Here is a 21,468-nt window from a genome sequence, read left to right on the forward strand (position 1 = left end):
CCACGATGGAAATCCATAATGTCATGGGGCCTTATCCACTTAGTCTACTGTACTAGGGGAGGGAAGGCTGGCTGAAGAAAAGCATAGGACAGAGCCTAGCTCCAAGGGAGGCCTTTTCACTTTATATTTGCCTTTTACACTGTCTTGAGAGTTGGCGATTAATTCCTGGTACATCAACTCATTTCAGTTTGCCATTATGGAGCTCTCTAGGGCCGCAAGTACAGTTCTCATCTCCAGAGGCTTTAGGACAGGTCAAAATCAAATGAGTATGTGAGAATAACTAAAATAACTGTGATATGGAATAAAGTTTGAACAATAAGTCTACCCAGATTTCAACACTAATAGCTACAGTAACCAAGAGAGTGTGGCGTTGGTAGAATAGACATGGTAGATTATGTTAGAGAATAGAGAACCCAAAAATAGACCTACACAAATATGCCCAACCAATTTTTTGACAAAGGTACAAAAGCAGTTCAGTGAAGGAAGGATAACCTTTTAAACAAATGGCACTGAAATACTTCAGATATGCATATTATACCACTCTAATGGCAGAAAGTGAGCTAAGGCACCTATTGATGAGGATAAAAGAGGAGAGAAAAGAATCTGGCTTAGAACTCAACATTAAAAAACTGAGATCATAACTTCCCATCCCAGGGTAGTCCCATCACTCCATGGCAAATAGAAGGGGAAAAGTGGAAACAGTGACAGAGTTTATTTTCCTGGGCTCCAGAATCACTGTGGACAGTGACTGCAGCCATGAAATAATAGACGCTTGCTCCCAGGAAGAAAAGCTATGGCAAACCTAGACAGCATAGCAAAAAACAGAGACATCACTTTGCCAACAAAGGTCTTTAAAGTCAAAGCTATGGTTCTTCCAGTAGCTATGTATGGATGAGAGAGTTGGACCATAAAGAATGCTGAGTGCTGAAGAACTGATGCATTCAAATTGTGATGCTGGAGAAGACTGCTGAGAATCTCGTGGACAGCAGGAGATCCTAACCAGTCAATCCTAAAGGAAATCAAGCCTGAATATTCATTGGAAGGACTGATACTGAAGCTCCAGTGCTTTGACTACCTGATGGGAAGAGCTAACTCATTGGAAAAAACCCTGATGCTTGGAAAGATTAAAGGCAAAAGGAGAAAGGGGCGGGAGAGGATGAGATGGTTAGATAGCATCATTAGCTCAATGGAATGAGTTTGAACAAATTCTGGGAGATAGTGAAGGACAGGAAAGCCTGGCATGCTTCAGTCCACTGGGTCACAGAGAGTCAGACATGACTTAGCAACTGAACAACAAAGACAAGGAAGAATCTCAACCTAAATTCACAACCTATAAAAAGTAACTCAAAATAGATAATGAATTTAAATTTAAAGTTAGAAACTTTTATTTATTTTTATTTTTTTCATTTATTTTTATTAGTTGGAGGCTAATTACTTTACAATATTGTAGTGGTTTTTGTCATACATTGACATGAATTAGCCATGGATTTACATGTATTCCCCATCCCGATCCCCCCCTCCCTCCCTCTCCACCAAAAAAAAAAAAAAAAAGTTACAAACTTTTAAAAAACAGTAGGAGAAAATCTTCAGAATTAGATTTAGGCAAATAATTCTTTAGAACTGACACCAAAAGCTTGAATTATAAAATCAAGTATTGATAAAATGGACCTCATCAAAGTAGAAAATTTTGCCTTGTGTAAGACCATGTGAAGGGAGGTGGGAGGGGGGATCGGGATTGGGAATACATGTAAATCCATGGCTGATTCATATCAATGTATGACAAAACCCACTGGAAAAATAAAATAAAATTAAAAAAAAAGACCATGTGAAGAAGATGAAAAGACAAGCTACATGCTAGGGAAAATATTTGCAAACCATGTACCTGACAAAACATTAGTATTTAGAATATATAAAGAACTCTCAAAGCTCAATAGTAAAAAATAAATGAAAACAAACAAAAACAAATTACACATTCCAATTAGAAAATGGGCAAAAGACAGATAATTCACTGAAGATGATATTTGGGTATCAGCTGAACATATGAAAAGATGTTCAGCATCATTAATCATTGAAAATATGCAAATCACAATGAGATATCACTACATATCTTTTACAAGGGCAATAGAAAAATAAATAGTGAAAACACCTAATGCTGGCAAGGCTGTATAGAAACAGAATCATTCATACCTTGCTGGTGAGAATGTAAAACAGTATAGCCACTGTTTTACATAATTGTTTGGCAGTTTCTTAAAACATAAAATATACAACTACAAGGTGATTCAGCACACATCTGGGCATTTATCCCAAAGAAGCGGAAATTTATTTTCACTTAAAAACTTCTAAACAAATGTTCATAGCAGCTTTGTTCAAAATAGACCAAACTGGAAATAACTTAGTTGTCTTTCAGTGGGTGAGTAATTAAGCAAATACTGGTACATCTATATCATAGAATATTATACATCAATAAAAAGAAGCCAACTACTGGTACATGCAACAACTTGGGTGAATTTCTATGGAATCTTGATGATTGAGAAAAACTTATACCTAAAGGTTACAGATGATATGATTCCATTCATATAATGTTCTTCCAATAATATAATTTGGAAATGAGGAACATACTAGCGGTTGCTAGGAGTTAAGGAGAGATTGGGAAAAGGAAAGAAATAAGTGTGGTTATAAAAGAGTAAAAAGAGTAATCCTTTTGATGATAGAAATGTTCTATCTCTTGACTGTGTCCTATAACAATGTTAATATCTTAACTGTAATATTATAATATAGATTTGCAAAATGCTATTATTGGAGAAATTAAATAAAGGGTCCAAGGCATATCTCCATAGTTTTGATTCCTGTATGTGAATTTACAGTGATCTCAAAATAAAAAGCTTAATTAAAAATTAAAATGAGCACTCCCCAAACTCCCTCCCTAATATCTATATATCATTTGTTGGCCTCTGGTACTGTCATATTTTTGACACCACATTTGAAAACTGTTAGACAACATCATCAAAATGGCAGAATAGTTTTTTACCTTAGTCTCTCCAAAGAACACAGATTTTGACAATTACCAGCAGATAGGAGTGTCATTCTGAGAGTCTGGGAGCTCAGTGGAGAAGTTCCAGACAGAATAATCTATGATTAGACGCAAAGAAGAGTCCAGTCAATAAAAACTGAAGGATGTGACTGCCCTTTTAATGCAAAGACAGCAACACAAAACTAGAAGGAATATGAAAAGTCAAGGAGACAAGAGATCATTGATGGAATGCAATAATTTCTAGAAACTGACACCCAAAGACAAGGAGATCTGTGATTTGCCTGTTAAACAATTCAAAATATATTATAGTTGTTTTAAGGAAGTTCAAAGAGCTACAAGAGGGACAATTCAACAAAAACAGGGAAACATTGTGAACAAAATAAGAAATTTAATGGAAGAAATTATAAAAAATAACCAAACAAATTATAGAGCTGAAAATACAATGTATGAAATGAAAAAATACAATACAGAGCATCAATAGCAGACTTAATCACCCAGAAGAAAAGTATCTGTGAAGTCAAAGAAAGGTCATTTGAAATTGTCTAGTCAGACTAGGGGGAAAAAATGAAAAAGGGTGAAGTATGCCTATGTGACTTATGGGGTAAAATTAAGATTAACAATCTATAAAATATTAGAGTCTGAGAAGGATAAGAGAAGAAGAAAGGAGAACAAAGACTGTTTAAACAAACAGTGGCTAAAACTTCCCAACTCTGGGTAGATATTTGGATATCCAAGTTCACTTGGCTCACTGATGTCCAAACAATTTAACCCAAAATGGTCTTCTCTAAGACACATTCTAATAAAGCTATCTAAAATCAAAGACAAAAAGAGAACGTTAAAAGTAACAAGAGAAAAAAAAATCTCATGTGCATGGAAACCTGTATAAGGCTATCAGCAGATTTCTCAACAGAGAGTGGAATGATATGTTCAAAGTACTAAAAGAAAGTATCATCCAACCAAGAATGCTGCACCCAGAAAATAAAGGAAAGACAAACACTTTTTCAGACCAGAAAAAATAATAAAAGCAGAAAGAGTTAATTGCCACTAGACTTGACTTACAATAAATGCTGAAAGTTCTTCAAGCTGAAATGAAAGAATGCTAATTAGTAACATGAAAACCTGAAGATGAATGTACAATAGGGGCAGCAGATAATATGGCAGAGTAGAAGGACTTGAGCTCACCTCCTCCCATGAAAGCAACAAAATCAAAACTAACTGCTGAACAATCATTAACAAAAAAGTCTTGAACCTATGAAAAAGTGTATTCTACAACCAAAGACAAAGAAGAAGAAAGACAGTGGGAGGGGTGCTTTTGCAATATAATCAAATCCTATACCTGCCAGGTGGGCAGCCCACAACTTGAAAAGTATTATATTGCAGGGATTCTCTGACAGGAGTGAGAGTTCTGAGCCCAACATTAGGCTTCCAAGCCTGGGGTCTGGCCACAGAAGGAGAAGCTCACACATATTTGGCTTTGAAGGCCAGTGGAGCTTGTATCCAAGAGTTTCACAGGACTGGGGAAATCAGTGATTCCACCCTTGGAGGAATCACACATTTTATGTGCACTGGGACCCAGAGCAAAGCAGTGATTCCATAGGAGCCTAGACCAGACCTACCTGTAAATCTTAGTCTCCTAGGGAGGCAGAAGTTGGCTATGAGTCACTATGGGGACAAGGACACTGGTGGTGAGAGTTCCAAGGAATATAATCCACATAAGCTCTCCCAGAAGTCATCATATTGGCATCAAGATCTCGACCCACTCAACAGCCTGTAGGATCCAGTGCTGGAGCGGTAACACAGCCACATCCATCTGCAGACAGGCTACCTGAATTCATCCTAAGCCAACAACCACATATAAACACATGGCTTGACATGGCCTTGCCCACAAGTGGGACAATACCTAGCTCTGCCCACCAGGGGGCAGTCACCAGTCCCTCCCACCAGAAAACTTGTACAGGGACCCTGGATCCACCTCACTCAACAAGATGCTGGCACAAGAAGTAAGAGAAACAATCCTGCAGCCTGAGGAAAAGGGACGGCAAACACAAAAAGTAAGACAAAATGATATGACAGAGAAATATGTTAAAGAAGAAGGAACAAGATAAAAACCACAGAGAAAATAAGTGGAAATAGACAATCTACCTGAGAAAGACTCCAGAGTAATGATAGTAAAGATGATTCAAGAAGTCAGAAAAATAATGAAGCACAGACCAAGAGAATACAATAAATGTTTACTATAAACCTGGAGAAAGAAATGGCAACTCACTCCAACATTCTTGCTTGGAGAATCCCATGGTCAGAGGAGCCTGATAGGTTACAGTCCATGGGGTCACAAAGAGTTGGACATCACTAAGCAACTTCACTTTCACTTTCTTCTAGTAGCTTGAAAGAACAAAGATGAGCAATGCAATAACTGAAACAAAAAATACACTAGAAGGAATAAATAGAATAAATGAGGCAGAAGAATAGGTAAGTGACCTGGAAGATGGATTACTGGAAATTACTACTGCAAAACAGGATAAAGAAAAAAGAACGAAAAATAATGAGAACAGTCTTAGAGACTTCTGGGATATTAAATGTACCAACATTTGCATTATAAGGGTGACAGAAGAAGATGAGAGAGAAAAGACCTGAGAAAATGTTTGAAGAGATAATAGCCAAACTCTTCACTAAAATGGGAAAGGACACACTCACTCAAAACCAGGAAGCACAGAGAGTCCCATACAGGATAAATCAAAGGAGGAACATGCTGAGACACACATTAATCAAAGTAATGAAAACTAAAGACAAAGAAAATACTAAAAAGCAACAAGGGAAAAGCAAGAAATAACATACAAAGGGATTTCCATAAACTTATCTCCTGATTGTTCGGCAGTAGATCTGCAGGCCAGAAGAGAGTGACATGATATATTTAAAATGCTGAAAAGGAAAAAACTACAACCAAGAATACTCTACCCAGCAAGGTTCTCATTCAGATTACACAGAGAAAACAAATGCTTTATGGGCAAAGAAATGCTAAGATAATTCAGCACCACCAAATCAGCTATACAACAAATGCTAAGGGAACTTCCCTATATGGGAAAGAAAAGGCCATAACTGGAAACAAGAAAATTATGAATGGGAAAGCTCAATGGTGAAGGCAACATACAATAAATGTAGGCAAGCATCCATACAAAATATAATGACAAAACCAGCAATGGTGAGAAGAGAAGAGTATAAATATAGGATATTGAAAATGCATTTGAAATTAAGAGACCAGCACCTTTATTTTTTTAATTTTTTTTCATTTATTTTTATTAGTTGGAGGCTTATTACATTACAATATTGTAGTGGTTTCTGCCATACATTGACATGAATCAGCCTTTGGTTTACCTGTGTTCCCCATCCCAATCCCCCCTCCCACCTCCCTCCCCATCCCATCCCTCTGGGTCTTCCCATTGCACCAGCCCTGAGCACTTGTCTCATGCATCCAACCTGGGCTGGAGATCATATACACAATGGAATATTACTCAGTCATTAAAAAGAATTCACTTGAATCAGTTCTAATGAGATGGATGAAACTGGAGCCCATTATACAGAGTGAAGTAAGCCAGAAAGATAAAGGCCAATACAGTATACTAACGCATATATATGGAATTTTAAAAGATGGTAACGATAACCCTATATACAAAACAGAAAAAGGGACACAGATGTACAGAATAGACTTTGGGACTCTATGGGAGAAGGCGAGGGTGGGATGTTCTGAGAGAATAGCATTGAAACAAGTATACTATCAAGGGTGAAAGAGACCAGCAACTTTAAACAATCTTGTATATACAAAGACTGCTGTATCAAAACCTCATGATAAAGAGAAACCAAAAATCTGTAATAGATATGAACAAAGAATAAAGAAAGAAAAAGCAATCCAAACACTAAACATAGACATCAAATCAGAACAGTAGAGAACAAAAGATGAAGGGAAAGAAAAAAGAACTACAGAAATTAATCCAAAACAATTACAAAATGACAATTAAAAATACATATTAGTGGTTACCTTAAATGGAAATTGTTTAAACACTCAACAAAAAGATATAGACTGGATGAATAGATACAAAAACAAGACCCATATATATGCTGTCTACAAGAGACATACTTAAAATCTAGATACACTTACAGACTGAAAATGAGAGGATGGAAAAAGATATTCCTTGCAAATGGAAATGAAAGCTGGAATAGCGATACTCATATCAGACAAAATAGACTTTAAAATAGAAGACTGTTACAAGAGACAAATAAGGACACTACCTAATGAACAAGGGATCAATCCAAGAAGAAGATATAACACTTGTAAATATGAATGCACCCAACATAGGAGCACCTCAATATATAAGGCACATTGTATCAGCCATAAAATGAGAAACTGATAGTAACACAATAATACTGGGGCACTTTAACGACCCATTTTCTTCAATGGGCTGGTTATGCACACAGAAAATCAGTAAGAAAACACAGGCCTTAAAATGCCATATTAAGCAAGATGGACTTAATTGATATTTATAGAACATTTCATTCAAAAGCAGAAGAATACACATTCTTCTCAAGGGCACATGAGAGATTCTCCAGGATAGAGCACATGCTATGCCATAAAAGAAGCCTCAGTATATTTAATAAAATTGAAATTATATCAAGCCTGCATTCCAACAGAAATGCTAAGAGATTAGAAATTAGCTATAAGAAAAAACTGGAAAAAAACACAATCACATGGAGGCTAAACAATATGTCACTAAACAACCAGTGGGTCACTGAAGAAGACAAAAAGAAAAAAAAATACCCAGAGACAGATGAAAATGAAAACATGATGACCCAAAACCTATGGGATGCAACAAAAGCACTTCTAAGAATGAAGTCTGTAGCAATACAACCTTACCTCATGAAAAAATAAAAATAAAAAAAAATACAATCTGACCTAAACCAACTAGACAAATAAGAACAAATAGTGGAAACCAATTTGGAAAAGAAGAAAAATTGTCAATGTTTACAGATGACATGAAATTGTACATAGACAATGCCAGAGATGCTACCCCTCCCCACACACACACACACACACACACTAGAGCTTATCCATGAATTTGGTACAGTTGCAGGATACAAAATTAATACTCAGAAATCACTCACATTTCTATACATTAACCACAAAAAATCAGAAAGAGGAATTAAGGAAACAATCCCATTTACCACTGCATCAAAAAGAATAATGTACCTAGGAATAAACCTACCTAAGAAGGCAAAAACTTTTACTATGAAAACTGTGAGATGCCAATGAAATAATTGAAGGTGACACAGGTCAAATTATATACTATATTCTTGGATTGGAAGAATCAATATTGTCAAAATGACTATACTACCCGAGGCAATCTACAGATTCAATGCAATCCCTATTAAATTACCAATGACATTTTTCAAAGAACTAGAGCAAAAAAATCAAATTTACATGGAAACACAAAAGACTCTATGGAGTCAAAATCATCCTGAGAAAGAAAAATGGAGCTGGAAGAATCAGTCTCCCTGACTTCAGACTATACTACAAAGGTACAGTAAACAAACAAAAAAAAGAGTATGCTACTACAAGGACCTACTGTATCGCATGGGCAAATTTGCTCAATACTCTGTAATATCCAAATGGGAAAAGAATCAGAAATAGAATAGATACATGTATAATGGAATCACTCTCCTGTACACCTGAAACTAACACAACATTGTTAGTCAACTATTTTCCAATATAAACTAAAAATTTTTAAGTTATTATTAAAAAGGAGAGTGGAACTGGCACACACACACACACACACACACACACACACACACAAACCCAGAAATATAGGTCAGTGGAACAGAATTGGAAGCCAAGAAATAAACCCACACACCTACGGTCAGTTTATCTATAATAAAGAAAGCAAGAACATACAATGGAGAAAAGACAGTCTCTTCAATAAATGGTTCTGGGAAAATTGGTCAGCTACATGTAAAAGAATGAAACTAGAATGTTCTCTAACACCACACACACACACACGCACAAATAAACTCAAAATGGATAAATGACCTAAATGTAAGATTGCATACTGTAAAACTCTTAGAGGAAAACATAGGCAGAACATTCTTTGACATAAATTTGCAGCAATATCTTTTTGCATCCACCTCCTAGAGAAAATAAAAACAAAAATAAACAAATGGGACCTAATTAAACTTAAAAACTTTTGCACAAGAAGAGGAGCCATAAAAAAAATGAAAAGACAACATACAGAATGGGAGAAAATATATGCAAACAAAGCGAGTGATAAGGGATTAATCTCCAAATATACAAACATCTCATGCTGCTCAATATTGAAAATACCAAACAACCCAATCAAAAAATGGGCAGATCTAGTAGATACTTCTCTAAAGAAGATATACAGATGGCCAAAAATTACATGAAAAGATGTTCAACATTGCTAATTATTAGAAAAATGCAAATCAAAACTACAATAACAAAACTTACACTTTTCAGAATAGCCATCATCAAAAAAAAATCCACAAGTAATAGATGCCAGAGAGATTGTGGAGAAAACTCCTATACTGTTGGTGGGAATGTAAACTGATACAACCACTATGGAGAACAATATGGAGGCTCCTTAAAACTAAAAATAGAGCTATCATATGATCCAGAAATCCCACTCCTAGGCATATATCCAAAGAAAGCCATAATTCAAAAAGACATTTGCATTACAATATTCATTGCAGCACTGTTTCCAATAGCTAGGACATAGAAGCAACCTAAATGTCCATTGACAGATAAGTGGATAAAGAAGATATTGTACATACATACAATGGTATATTACTCAGCCATTTAAAAAATGAAATAATGCTATTTGTGGTGACATGGATGGATCCATGACATGGATGCTATTTGAGATTGTCATGCTGAGTGAAGTAAGTGAGGCAGAGAAAGGTATATATCATATGATATCACTAGTATGTGGAATGTAAAAAAAAAGGTACAAATGAACTTATTTGCAAAACAGAAATAGAGTCACAGATATAGAAAGCAAACTTATAGTTGCAAAGTCAGCAGGAGAGGGATAAACTGGGAGATTGGAATTGACATGTAACTAGGAAGAACATACTGTATAGCACAGGGAACTCTATTTAATACTTTGTAATGACCTTTATAAGAAAAGAATCTAAAAAAGAGTGGATGTATGTATATGTATAACTGATTGACTGTCTTATACAGCAGAAATTAATGCAACATTTTAAATAAACTATATTCCAATAAAATTAATTTTTAAAATGTGCAGAATTCATAAATACCCATTTACCAAAGAAAATTTTCCAATAGCCACCATGTACATAAAAATTTCTCAGCATCATTAATCATCAGGTAATGCAAATAAAAACCACAGTGAAATATTATGTCACACCTTCCAGAATGGCTGTTATCAAAAGAAAAGTGCTGATAAGTGCTGGGAAAGATGTAGAGAAAAGAGAACTCTTGTGTTCTGCTGGTGAGAATGTAAATTGATACAGCTACTATGAAAAATAATATGGAGGTTCCTCAAAATTTAAAAATAGAACTATATAATTCAATTCCAGTTCTGAATATATATCTAAAGAAATGAAATAGCTATCTTGAAGAGATCTCTGTACCCCATGTTTGTTACAGCATTATTCACAGTAACCAAGACACAGAGGATAAGATGATTGGATGGCATCACTCAATGTCCAAACTCAATGGACATGAGTTTGAGCAAGCTCCAGGAAATGGTGAAGGACAGGGAAGCGTGGCGGGATGCAGTCCATGGGGTTGCAAAGAGTCAGACATGACTGAGCAACTGAAAAACAAGGCACAGAAACCACCTAAGTGTATTTGACAGATGAATGGATAAAATAAATATATACAAACACACACACAATGAAACATTATTCAGTCATAAAGAAGGAAATCTTGTCTTTTCCACATCATGGACTAACCTGGAAGGTATTCTGCTAAAAGAAATATTGCAGAGAAAGAAAAATACTTCATGATCTCACTTTTGTGGGGAATCTAATAAAACTGAATTCATAAAAACAAGAGATTGGGGTTTGCCACATGCAAGGAGTGTTGATTAGGGAAAATCAGTAAATGTGGTCAAAATATAGAGACATTCAAGAGCTAACATGGAAAAAAAAAAGATTTCCTTTTCATCATACAGAACTGGAACGCAAAAGTAGGAAGTCAAGAGATACCTGGAGTAACAAGCAACTTTGGCCTTGGAATACAAAATGAAGCAGGGCAAAGGCTAACAGAATAATCCCAAGAGAATGCACTGGTCATAGCAAACACCCTCTTCCAACAACACAAGAGATGACTCTACACATGGACATCACCAGATGGTCAAATACCAAAATCAGAGTGATTATATTCTTTGTAGCCAAAGATGGAGAAACTCTATACAGTCAGCAAAAACAAGACCAGGAGCTGACTCTGGCTCAAATCATGAACTGCTTATTGCAAAATTCAGACATAAATTCAAGAAAGTATAGAAAATCACTAGGCCATTCAGGTATGACTTAAATCAAATCCCTTATGATTATACAGTGGAAGTGACAAATAGATTCAAGAGATATGATAGACAGAGTGCCTGAAGAACTATGGACAGAGGTTTAAACATAGTAGAGGATGTGGTGATCAAAACCATCCCAAAGAAGAAGAAATGCAAAAAGGCAAAATGATTGTCTGAGGAGGCCTTACAAACAGCTGAGAAAGGAAGAGAAGCTAAAGGCAAAGGAGAAATTGAAAGATATTCCCATCTTAATGCAGAGTTCCAGAGAAGAACAAGGAGAGATAAGAAAGCCTTCCAAAGAGAACAATGGAAAGAAATAGAGGAAAACAATAGAATGGGAAAGATCAGAGATCTCTTCAAGAAAATTAAAGCTTCCAAGGGAACATTTCATGCTTCATGGACACAATAAAGGACAGGAACAGTATGGACCTAACAGAAGCAGAAGATATTAAGAAGAGGTGGCAAGAATACACAGGAGAACTATACAAAAAAACAAAAACAAAAAAAAAAACCTCAATGACCCAGATAACCATGATGGTGTGATCATTCACCTAGAGCCAGATATCCTGGAATGGGAAGTCAAGTGGGCCTTAGGAAGCATCACTATGAACAAAGCTAGTAGAGGTGATGGAATTCCAGCTGAGCTATTTCATATCCTAAAAGGTGATTCTGTTATAATGCTGCACTCAATATGCCAGCAAATTTGGAAAACTAGGAGTGGCCAAAGACTGGAAAAGGTCAGTTTTCACTCTAATCCCAAAGAAGGGCAATTCCAAAGAATGTTCACACTACCATACAGTTGCAGTCATTTCACACACTAGCAAGGTAATGCTAAAAATCCTACAAGCTAGGCTTCAACAGTATGTGATCTGAGAATTCCAGAAATACAAGCTGGATTTAGAAAAGGCAGAGGAACCAGAGATCAAAGTGCCAACATCAGTTGGATCATAGGAAAAGCAAGAGAATTCCAGAAAAAAAATCTACTTGTGCTAAAGTCTTTGATTGTGTGGATCACAACAACCTATGAAAAATTCTTAAAGAGATGGGAATACCAAAGCACCTTGTCTACCTTCTGAGAAACCTGTATGCAGGTCAAGAAGCAGCAGTTAGAACTGGACATGAAACGACAGACTGGTTCAAAATAGGAAAGGAGAACATCAAGGTTGTATATTGTCACTTTGCTTATTTAACTTATATGCAGAGTACATCATGCAAAATGCTATGCTGGATGAAGTACAAGCTGGAATCAAGATTGCCAGGAGAAATATCAATAACCTCAAATATGCAGATGACACTGCCTGTATGGCAGAAAGTTAAGAGGAACTAAAGAGCCTCTTGATGAAGTTGAAAGAGGAGTGTGAAAAAGCTGACTTAAAGCTCAACATTCAAAAAATGAAGATCATGGCATCTGGTCACATCATTTCATGGTAAGTAGATTTGGAAACAATGGAAACTGTTGACAGAGTTTATTTTCTTGGGCTCAAAAATCACTGCAGATGATGACTGCAGCCATGAACTTAAAAGACACTTGCTCTTTTGAAGAAAAGCTATGACAAACCTAGACAGCGTATCAAAAAGCAGAGGCCTACTGTGCTGACAGAGTATAGTCAAAGTTATGGTTTTTCCAGTAGTCATGTATGGATGTGAGAGTTGATCCATAAAGAAGGCTGAGCACTGAAGAATTGATGTTTTCTTCTTTTTTTTTTTTTTTTTCATTTATTTTTATTAGTTGGAGGCTAACTACTTTACAATATTGTAGTGGTTTTTGCCATACATTGACATGAATCAGCCTTGGATCTACATGTGTTCCCCATCCCGATCCCCCCTCCCACCTCCCTCCCCATAGATGTTTTCTAACTGAGGTTTTGAAGAAGACTCTTGAGACCCCCTTGGACTGCAAGGACATCATACTAGTCAATCCTAAAGGAAATCAACCCTGAATATTCATTCGAAGGACTGATGCTGAAGCTGAAATTCCAATACTTTGGCCACCTGATGCAAAGAGCCAACTCATTGGAAAAGACCCCCTTTCTGGGAAAGACTGAAGACAGGAGGAGAAGGGGAAGACAGAGGTTGAGATGATTGGGTGGTATCACCAACTCAATGGACATGAGTTTGAGGAAACTCTGCAAGATGGTGAAGGACAGGGAAGCCTGGCGTGCTGTAGTCCATGGGGTCAAAAAGAGTCAGACATGGCTGAGCGATTGAACAACAACAACAAGGGAAGTGATATACAGCATGAATACTGTAGTTAGCAAGGTTCTATTGTGTATTTGAAATTTTCTAAGAGATTAGATCTTAAAAGTTATCATCAGAAGATAAAAACTTTTTTAACTATGTGATGTGACGGATGTTAAGTGACCTTGATGTGCTTATCTTTTTCCAGTATATACATATATCAAATCATTATGTTGCATACCTTAATCTTATACAATGTAATATTTCTATTATGTCTCAATTGGGGAAAAATACAAAATGTGAACAGGCAAACAACAAGTGAAATGATTTAATTAGTCAAACCTCCCAACAAAGAAATGCCCAGTGACAGGTTATTTCACTGGTGATTTTCATGAAACCTTTCAATAAGAATTAATACCAGTCTTTCTCAAACTAGTCCAAAAACTTGAAGTGAAAGGAACACTCTCAAGCTCATTTTATGAGGCCAGCATTACCCCACAACCAAAGCAGGATAAAGATACTACTAGGTAATACAAGCCAATAACCTTGATGAGTATAGATGCAAAAATTCTCAACAAAATACTAGCAAACCAAATTCAACAACATGTAAATAGATCATGCACCATCATCAAGTGTGGTTCATGTCAAGGATGCAAACATTGTCTACATATGCAAATCAATAAATATATACCACATTTATAGAGAAAGGTAAAAATTGCATGATCGCCTCAATTTTTTACAAGTTCACTGCTAATAACATCATATTCAATGGTAAGAGTTGAAAGCATTTCCTTTAAGATCAGGGAAAAGAGAAGGACACCAACTCTCACCACTCCTATTCGGCATAATGGTGAAAGTCCTAGCCAGAGTTGTCAGGAAAGAAAAAGCAGTTAAAGTCAGAAGTCAATTATCTCTGTTTGCAGATGACATGATTTCATACATATAAAACTGTAGAGACTCTTAAGACATAAAAATATTAGAATAGTAAAGGAATTCAGTAATATTTCAGTATACAAAATCAGTTGTACAAAAATCAGTTTTCTTTTAATAGCAACAAACATCCACAGAGAAATTACCAGCATAACCCCCTTTGCAATAGAACAAAATAATAAAATACTTAAGAATAGGTGTACCAAGAAAGTTAAAGATCTGTACATTTAAATCTATTAGACATTTATGAAAAAAAATTGAAGACACAAATAAATGGGAAGATATCATATATTCATGGATTATAAGATGATATTGTGGAAATGACCTTACTACACAAAGCCATCTGTATATTCAGTGTAATCCCTATCTCAAATTCCATGGCATTTTTTATAGGATAAAAAAAAAAAGAGTCCTAAAATTCATATGGAACCAGAAAAGACCCCAATTTACCAAAGAAATTCTGAGAAAGAAGAACAAAAATGGGGGCAATCATACATCCCAGTTTCAAACTATATTGCAAAACTATAGTAATCAAAAAAATATGGTGCTTACATTAAAAACCAACATATAGATGAATGGAATAGAATTGAGGGCCCAATTATAAAGCCATACTTATGTTCAACTACTATTTATAAGGGGGCCAAGAATATTCAGAAAGGGAAAATTTGTTGTTTTTGTTTTAGTCACTCATCATGTCCAACTGTTTGCGACCCCATGGACTGTAGCCCACCAGGCTCCTCTGTCCATGGGCTTACCCAGGCAAGAATACTGGAGTGGGTTGCCATTTCCTTCTCCAGGGTATCTTCCTGACCCAGGGATCGAACCTGCATCTCCTGCATTGAAGGCAGATTCTTTACCACTGAGCCAGGGTGGAAACACAAGGGAAAACTACTCTTTTATTAATGGCATTGGGAAAACTAGATATTTACATGCAGAGGACTGTATCAACAACCCCCCCCATACTACACCAGTCACAAAAATTAACTCAAAACAGATTAATGACTTATGTGTAAGACCCACATATGTAGAAATCCTAGAAGAAAACATAGAGAAAATACGTCTTGACTTAGGTCTTGCCAATGCGTTTTTAAATATGACACCTAAAGCACAAGCCAGAGAAATAAAAATAAGCAAGTGGGACTTGAAATCTGCTCAGCGAAAGACAAACTATTAACAAAATGAAAAGGTTCCCTATGGAATGGGAGAAATTGTTTATAAACTATATACCCAATAAAGACATATACATACACACCATGGTATACTATTCAGCCATAAAAAGAAAGAAATCCTATCATTTAGGGAAATATGAATGGTCTTTAGTGAGTTATGCTGTGAGAAAGAAGTCATAAAATACAAATATTATCTGATGTCTCTTTTAAGTGCAAGCTGAAAAATGCAAAGTTACAGAAACAAAATAGATTGCTGGTTGCCAGGGTTTGGGGTTGGCATTGGGGAAAGTGGGGAGATGTTGGTCAAAGGGCACAAACTTCTAGTTATATGATGAAGTTCTGGGGATATAATATACAGTATGGTTAATATAGTTAACAATACTCTATTGTATACTTAGGAGGTGCTAAGAGTATTGTATACTTAGGAGGTTCTTAAATATTCTTTCCACAAACATAAGTAATTGTGTGAGGTGATGGATGTGTTAACTAACCTTATTGTGGTAATTATTTCATAGTATATACATGTAATGAATCATCATATTTAACACCTTACACTTACACAATATTATGTCAGTTGCATCTCAATAAAGCTGGAAAACAATAATAAGAATTTTTAAAAAACCCAGCAAAATACTCACTTTTAGAAAAGAAATGTTTCCTTCTCACTGACCTGCCAATGGCTTAATATGATATATGATGGCTTAATGTGACGTTGCTTCCAGGGTAATGGGATCAAGTCATCAAACAAAGACAAACAGAGAAGCTGTAATGTTGAAATTTCAGACACTGACCAGCAAATGAAAAAGGTATTTGAGAGCAATAGAGAAATCATCCTTGCATTCTGAATCATATGCTTTGTGCTTCAGCCTATTCTGTTCTGAATATAGATAAGGATTAAAAATGGGGCACTAGGTGATTTGAGAAGCCCCTTGCTACTTAATTTATACCATTTCCCTTTGATCTCCCATCTACTCTAGGTGTCAACTCTGCCCGCTCAGTTCCTCCTTCCTACCCACCACCACAGGACCCGTTAAACCAGGGCCAATACCTGGTCCCCGATGGCATCGCTCAGTCGCAGGTCTTTGAGTTCACCGAACCCAAGCGCAGCCAGTCACCATTCTGGCAAAACTTCAGCAGGTTAACCCCCTTCAAAAAATAATACCAACAGGGAGGCAGATAATTTTAAAATAAATAAAATTATATTTATAGATGGACCTTTTTTTGGAGAAGCACTGTTGAAATTTATATATATATATATACATATACACACACATGCATACACACACATACACAAAAACACACAAAGTCTTGAGTGTACACACCCACACACCCAACTACACACACACACACACACACACACACTCACACTCACACTCACACACACACACATGCAGAAGGACCAAAAATGTTTTCTGTTGTTTTGGGCAAGTAAAATCTGTAGTTGGTAGGAAGAAGTACCAATGACTTCCAAACACGTGATCCCTTAAAAAGTTTTCTGTTCTTATCCTGCCCCCCTCCCCTTTACTTTCAGAAACTTACATTTCTATTTGTTCCTTTTTTGTTAAGATAATCTTTTTGCTCTCCTGTGAATGATTCATTGACTTGTCATTATTAACATAGATGTGTTGTATTGTTTTTTACTTTCCTGATGATACTGATGCTGATGACTTTTGAATTTAATTTAATATGGTGGAGTTTGGGAGTTTTGAATTTCTTTTTTTTCCTTTTACTTCTCATTGGGTAAAGGAAGGATCCCCTTTCTCCTCTCCCTCAACTGATCATCTGCGAATGTTTCTGCAGCCCTGCAGTTGCCCCAAATAGCCTTTTTCCTGCATCTTCTGTCCTAGTCATACCAGTCTGGACATGCTCTGTTGTGCCCTGTGACATAACTGCTCAATATTTCTATTGCTTTCACTGTGTTTTAGGGGTTGTGGAGGGATTGAAACTAAACAGAAGTAAGAGAATGTCAGAATAATGATACTAGAAGGGACTTTTGTTCAGAAAATGTTCTGCATTTGGGCTGTTTCTTCTTCTAGCACTGGGGGTTCCCATGTTGTAGCACTGCTGGGTCATGACAGTTTTGTATCTGGGGTTTAGTTTGGGTCAGTTATTCTCTTCTTCATGCCACTTTGGTTATGGGGTTTCTTCTAGGCTTCTTCCTCCCCTAACTTAAAAAGTCTGAACTAGAAGCAAAGAGGCTGAGACTCTGCCCCTTGAAGGAGGGATTCAACTGTCTCCAGTAACAGGTAGGTTTAGGGCATGGTTCCCCACTGAAGTCAGTTCAGCAGCCTGGTTATACCTGCTTCACATTTGCAGATTGTTTAGGCAGCATTGTTCAGAGTCTGTGAGAGGTCAAAACAGAGCTCACCTGACCAAGATCATCAGCTGTATTCAAATTATTGACCTAGACAGAATCCAGGGCTGAGAGTAATCTCTTATAGGAAAGAAGAAAGACGGGCATGGAAAGAGACATCCTCAGTCCAAGATACGTACTTACAGTTCCTAACTTAGGTGTAACTTCCCCCATTGTTAGCAGATTGCATGGATAATCTTCCATGGCTCCTTCATCCTCCTCCCTGTTTTCCTTCTTTCTCCTGCTCTCCCCTACACAGGAGGATTGCTGGTATGAGCATAATTAAAGCACTTCTGGAACTCAAAGAATGCCCTATTTCCAACATTCTCCCATCCCACCACAATTGAAGTAAGCAAGTGAGAAGCCCAGGGGACATGTCCCTGTGGAGAAAGGATCTGAGGCAGAGTTGCTACCCTCAGGTTCATTTTTGGCAGGCTTTACACTTCCCACACAAAGAGACAGGCTCCCTATGTGTACTCCCTATTCCTCCTCTCCACATGGCCTCTTGGGTAGGTAGACCTTGAATAGTACGAAGAATGTAGCACAAAGGAGTAAAGATGGGCCCTACTATGGAGAGCCATTCTAATGAGGAGATTGAGTCTGTCCTGGACCCTGTGGGAGAAGAAGACTTCATCATGAAAGGACCTCAGCTTAATGAGCGGCAGCTGTGGCTGAATGGGACACTTAACATAGCTAGCTTGATTGCTGCTTTTATGCTTCCTGATCCAGACCAGGCCCTGTCTAGCCTGGGAATTTTTCCTCTTTGGGAATCAAATAACAACCTGTTTAAGCTCACATTCCACCACACCCAAATGAGACTTGAGGAGTAAGCCAAGGATAAGCCTGAATTGAGCAGAGGGCTAGAGCTCGGGACTGGCCACCACTGCTCAGCACAAGACCCAACTAAGCCCCCTTGGCAAAGAACCTGGAACTGAGTGCCGAAGCTAAATTGACCTCCCTGTCAAACAGAATATCTGGCTGTGTAGGCCTCCCTTGAGTGTACATTGTTTTCCCACTTTCCATTCTTTCCCATTAGGCCTGGCCTTGACATGTTTCTCCAGAGCTTGGGGGCACACCAAAAGGGGATGCTTGGACAGGTCCCTGGACCTACAACTTCTCTTGGCCAAGCTCCCTCCCACACCCCCTTCCTGCTCACCTGGACAGGGAGCAGGACACAGAGCTCCAGGATCAGGGATTATCACCTCTTTTCCACCTACCTCTCACCCACCCAACTCACTGGTCTCATCAGATGCCAATAACTTGTGAAAACAATAAGAAATCAGTTTACCATTGGTCAGAAAATTCCTGTAACCTATGACAGCAAGCAGACCAGTGATGGACAGCCTCAAGGGGAGCCCCCATTACCTGAGTTCAGAATCCAAGCCTATTCTGTGTCCCCACAGCAGTGCTCTCCCCAAGGAATCTGTAAATCTCTGTTTCTGCATGGTCCAGAGATCCCCTTTCCTCACCTCAATGAGGCCTGGATTTGCTCTCCAAAAGGCTTGGAACCTGCCATAGAATGGCCTAATCCAGAAACTCAACTCTTCTTTCTCCCTCTCTCTCTCATTCCTTCTACATGTATGTCTCTAAAGGATGTATAAGGACAGCAACAAGAGAGTTCGAACAATTCTAGTGTGAAACCAAATAGTGATCTTTTAGTGCTTTGGGGATGGGGTGGGCTGGGGTGGATGGATGGGCAACAGTGATTTTGATTACCCCTGCTGCTCTGCACTTGCCAGTTTATTATTTCATTTCTTCTATCTGATTGTTTGACCCTGTCAAACAAGTGTCAAAGTTGTGTGTTTAAAAAAATGTTTAACAAAAATATGATGTTGTAATGACACAAAGCCTTATGAAAATATTTATGGAGTTCAATAAAAGAAGTAAAAGACACCTCTAGGCATAGCTCTCATGCTATTTTATGTGTGTATGTTTTACCAATTGCTAAATAAAGGGAATTTGCCTGGTGGGGGCAGATTATTCCAGCCTAGCCTGCCAGTCCTGTTGTTCTATAGCCAGGCATACCATGGGCTGTCTGTGGCCTTCCATGTTATTTCTTAAAGAGTGGGCCACAAGAACCAAGTTTGATTCTGTAACAGAGGCACTTCAAATGTCTTTATGGGTAGGACTGTCCTTCATGTCACTTCGCCCTTTGACAGGTCTTAAAGACCCATTCCTGACTTTGCTCCTTTTCCTTGCAGCTGCAAGTCCAGTACTTGCCCTGTGCACTCTCACATGATCTTAAAAGCTGCTTTTTGAACCTAATCAGAATCCATATCACTTAGGAATCCCCCACCTCCAGCTATTTCCTAATGCTTCCAGTCCTTTTTCCTCGGAAATAGACACATTTATCTATCCCCCAAAGTGTTTATTTCATCATGGTGTCTCCTACACAAACATGCTCCTTGCTTCCCACAAGGCTCCTGTGTGGTATCTTATGTTACCCAGCAGAGACACAATGGTTTGTATGTTCTGGTACTACTCCACCTGCCTTTCTCCAGAAGAAATAAACACTGACCCTAATAAAATGCTTATTCGTCACTCGTCTCCCAATCTGCTTCAAACTGACCTCAGAGTTGCTTACTCTTAGAGTGTTCCTGGGTGCTGCATGGATTGAGGAGAGTTGGAAACAAGAATATGGAATGAGCTGATACTAGCATATGAATGAGTATCACTCTCTATATTCTCCTTGAGAGCCCTATCTCTTTAAGTTTTCTAGTCTAGGCTTCCAACAGATGACTACGACCACAGGTCCTTTTGTCTCTAGTACCAAGAGCAAATAGAAGGAGGCCCAAGGTCTCTGCTGTGGGTTTTGGCTTACTTCAGTGTTTTAGTCACTGAAGCCACCACTCTGCTGCTTAGCCTGCTTAACCTTTGGACCCTTTGGAATTTCCCTATTTATGTTGACCTGCTTACCCCGGCCTCCCAGAGGCTTCTGTCCTGAATAGAATAGAATGCTGGTTAGATAGACCTTGCTCGCCCAGGCCTTTACCTATCAGGTCCAGGATAACAAAATGAGACCTCAGCATTCCCCCAAGTACAACTGCCTGCAGTACAACAGTTTAGCCTGGTCATAGGTATATTAGACCATCTGGGTTTGCCAACATGGTTGGAGAGGAATTTTTGGAGGTAAACTCATGTTCACTAGAAGCACACTATTCTGGTTCCATCTCTCCCATTTCTTTCTTCTTTTTCCAGTAGGCCATGAGTGTTTTCTCATATAATTGGGGAAGAGTTAAAGGAATGGTGCAT

At 37.7% G+C, this 21,468-nt stretch overlaps 1 protein-coding gene across 16 annotated transcripts in view; it reads left to right on the forward strand.

Annotated features, from left to right (window-relative positions):
• The window catches only part of ARHGEF9 (Cdc42 guanine nucleotide exchange factor 9), a 435,862-nt gene extending 415,753 nt beyond the window's left edge, over window positions 1-20,109 (forward strand). For all 16 annotated transcript variants that reach the window (XM_043895128.1, XM_043895127.1, XM_043895129.1 and 13 more), the window contains one exon: window positions 16,841-20,109. In XM_043895128.1, the coding sequence (XP_043751063.1) occupies window positions 16,841-17,022 (182 nt within the window). In that variant the 3' untranslated portion in view covers window positions 17,023-20,109. The remainder of the gene's footprint in view (window positions 1-16,840) is intronic.
• The last annotated feature ends 1,359 nt before the right edge of the window (window positions 20,110-21,468 follow it).

Source organism: Cervus elaphus, chromosome X (genome assembly GCF_910594005.1).
Source record: "Cervus elaphus chromosome X, mCerEla1.1, whole genome shotgun sequence".
Classification (NCBI taxonomy): Eukaryota; Metazoa; Chordata; class Mammalia; order Artiodactyla; family Cervidae; genus Cervus; species Cervus elaphus.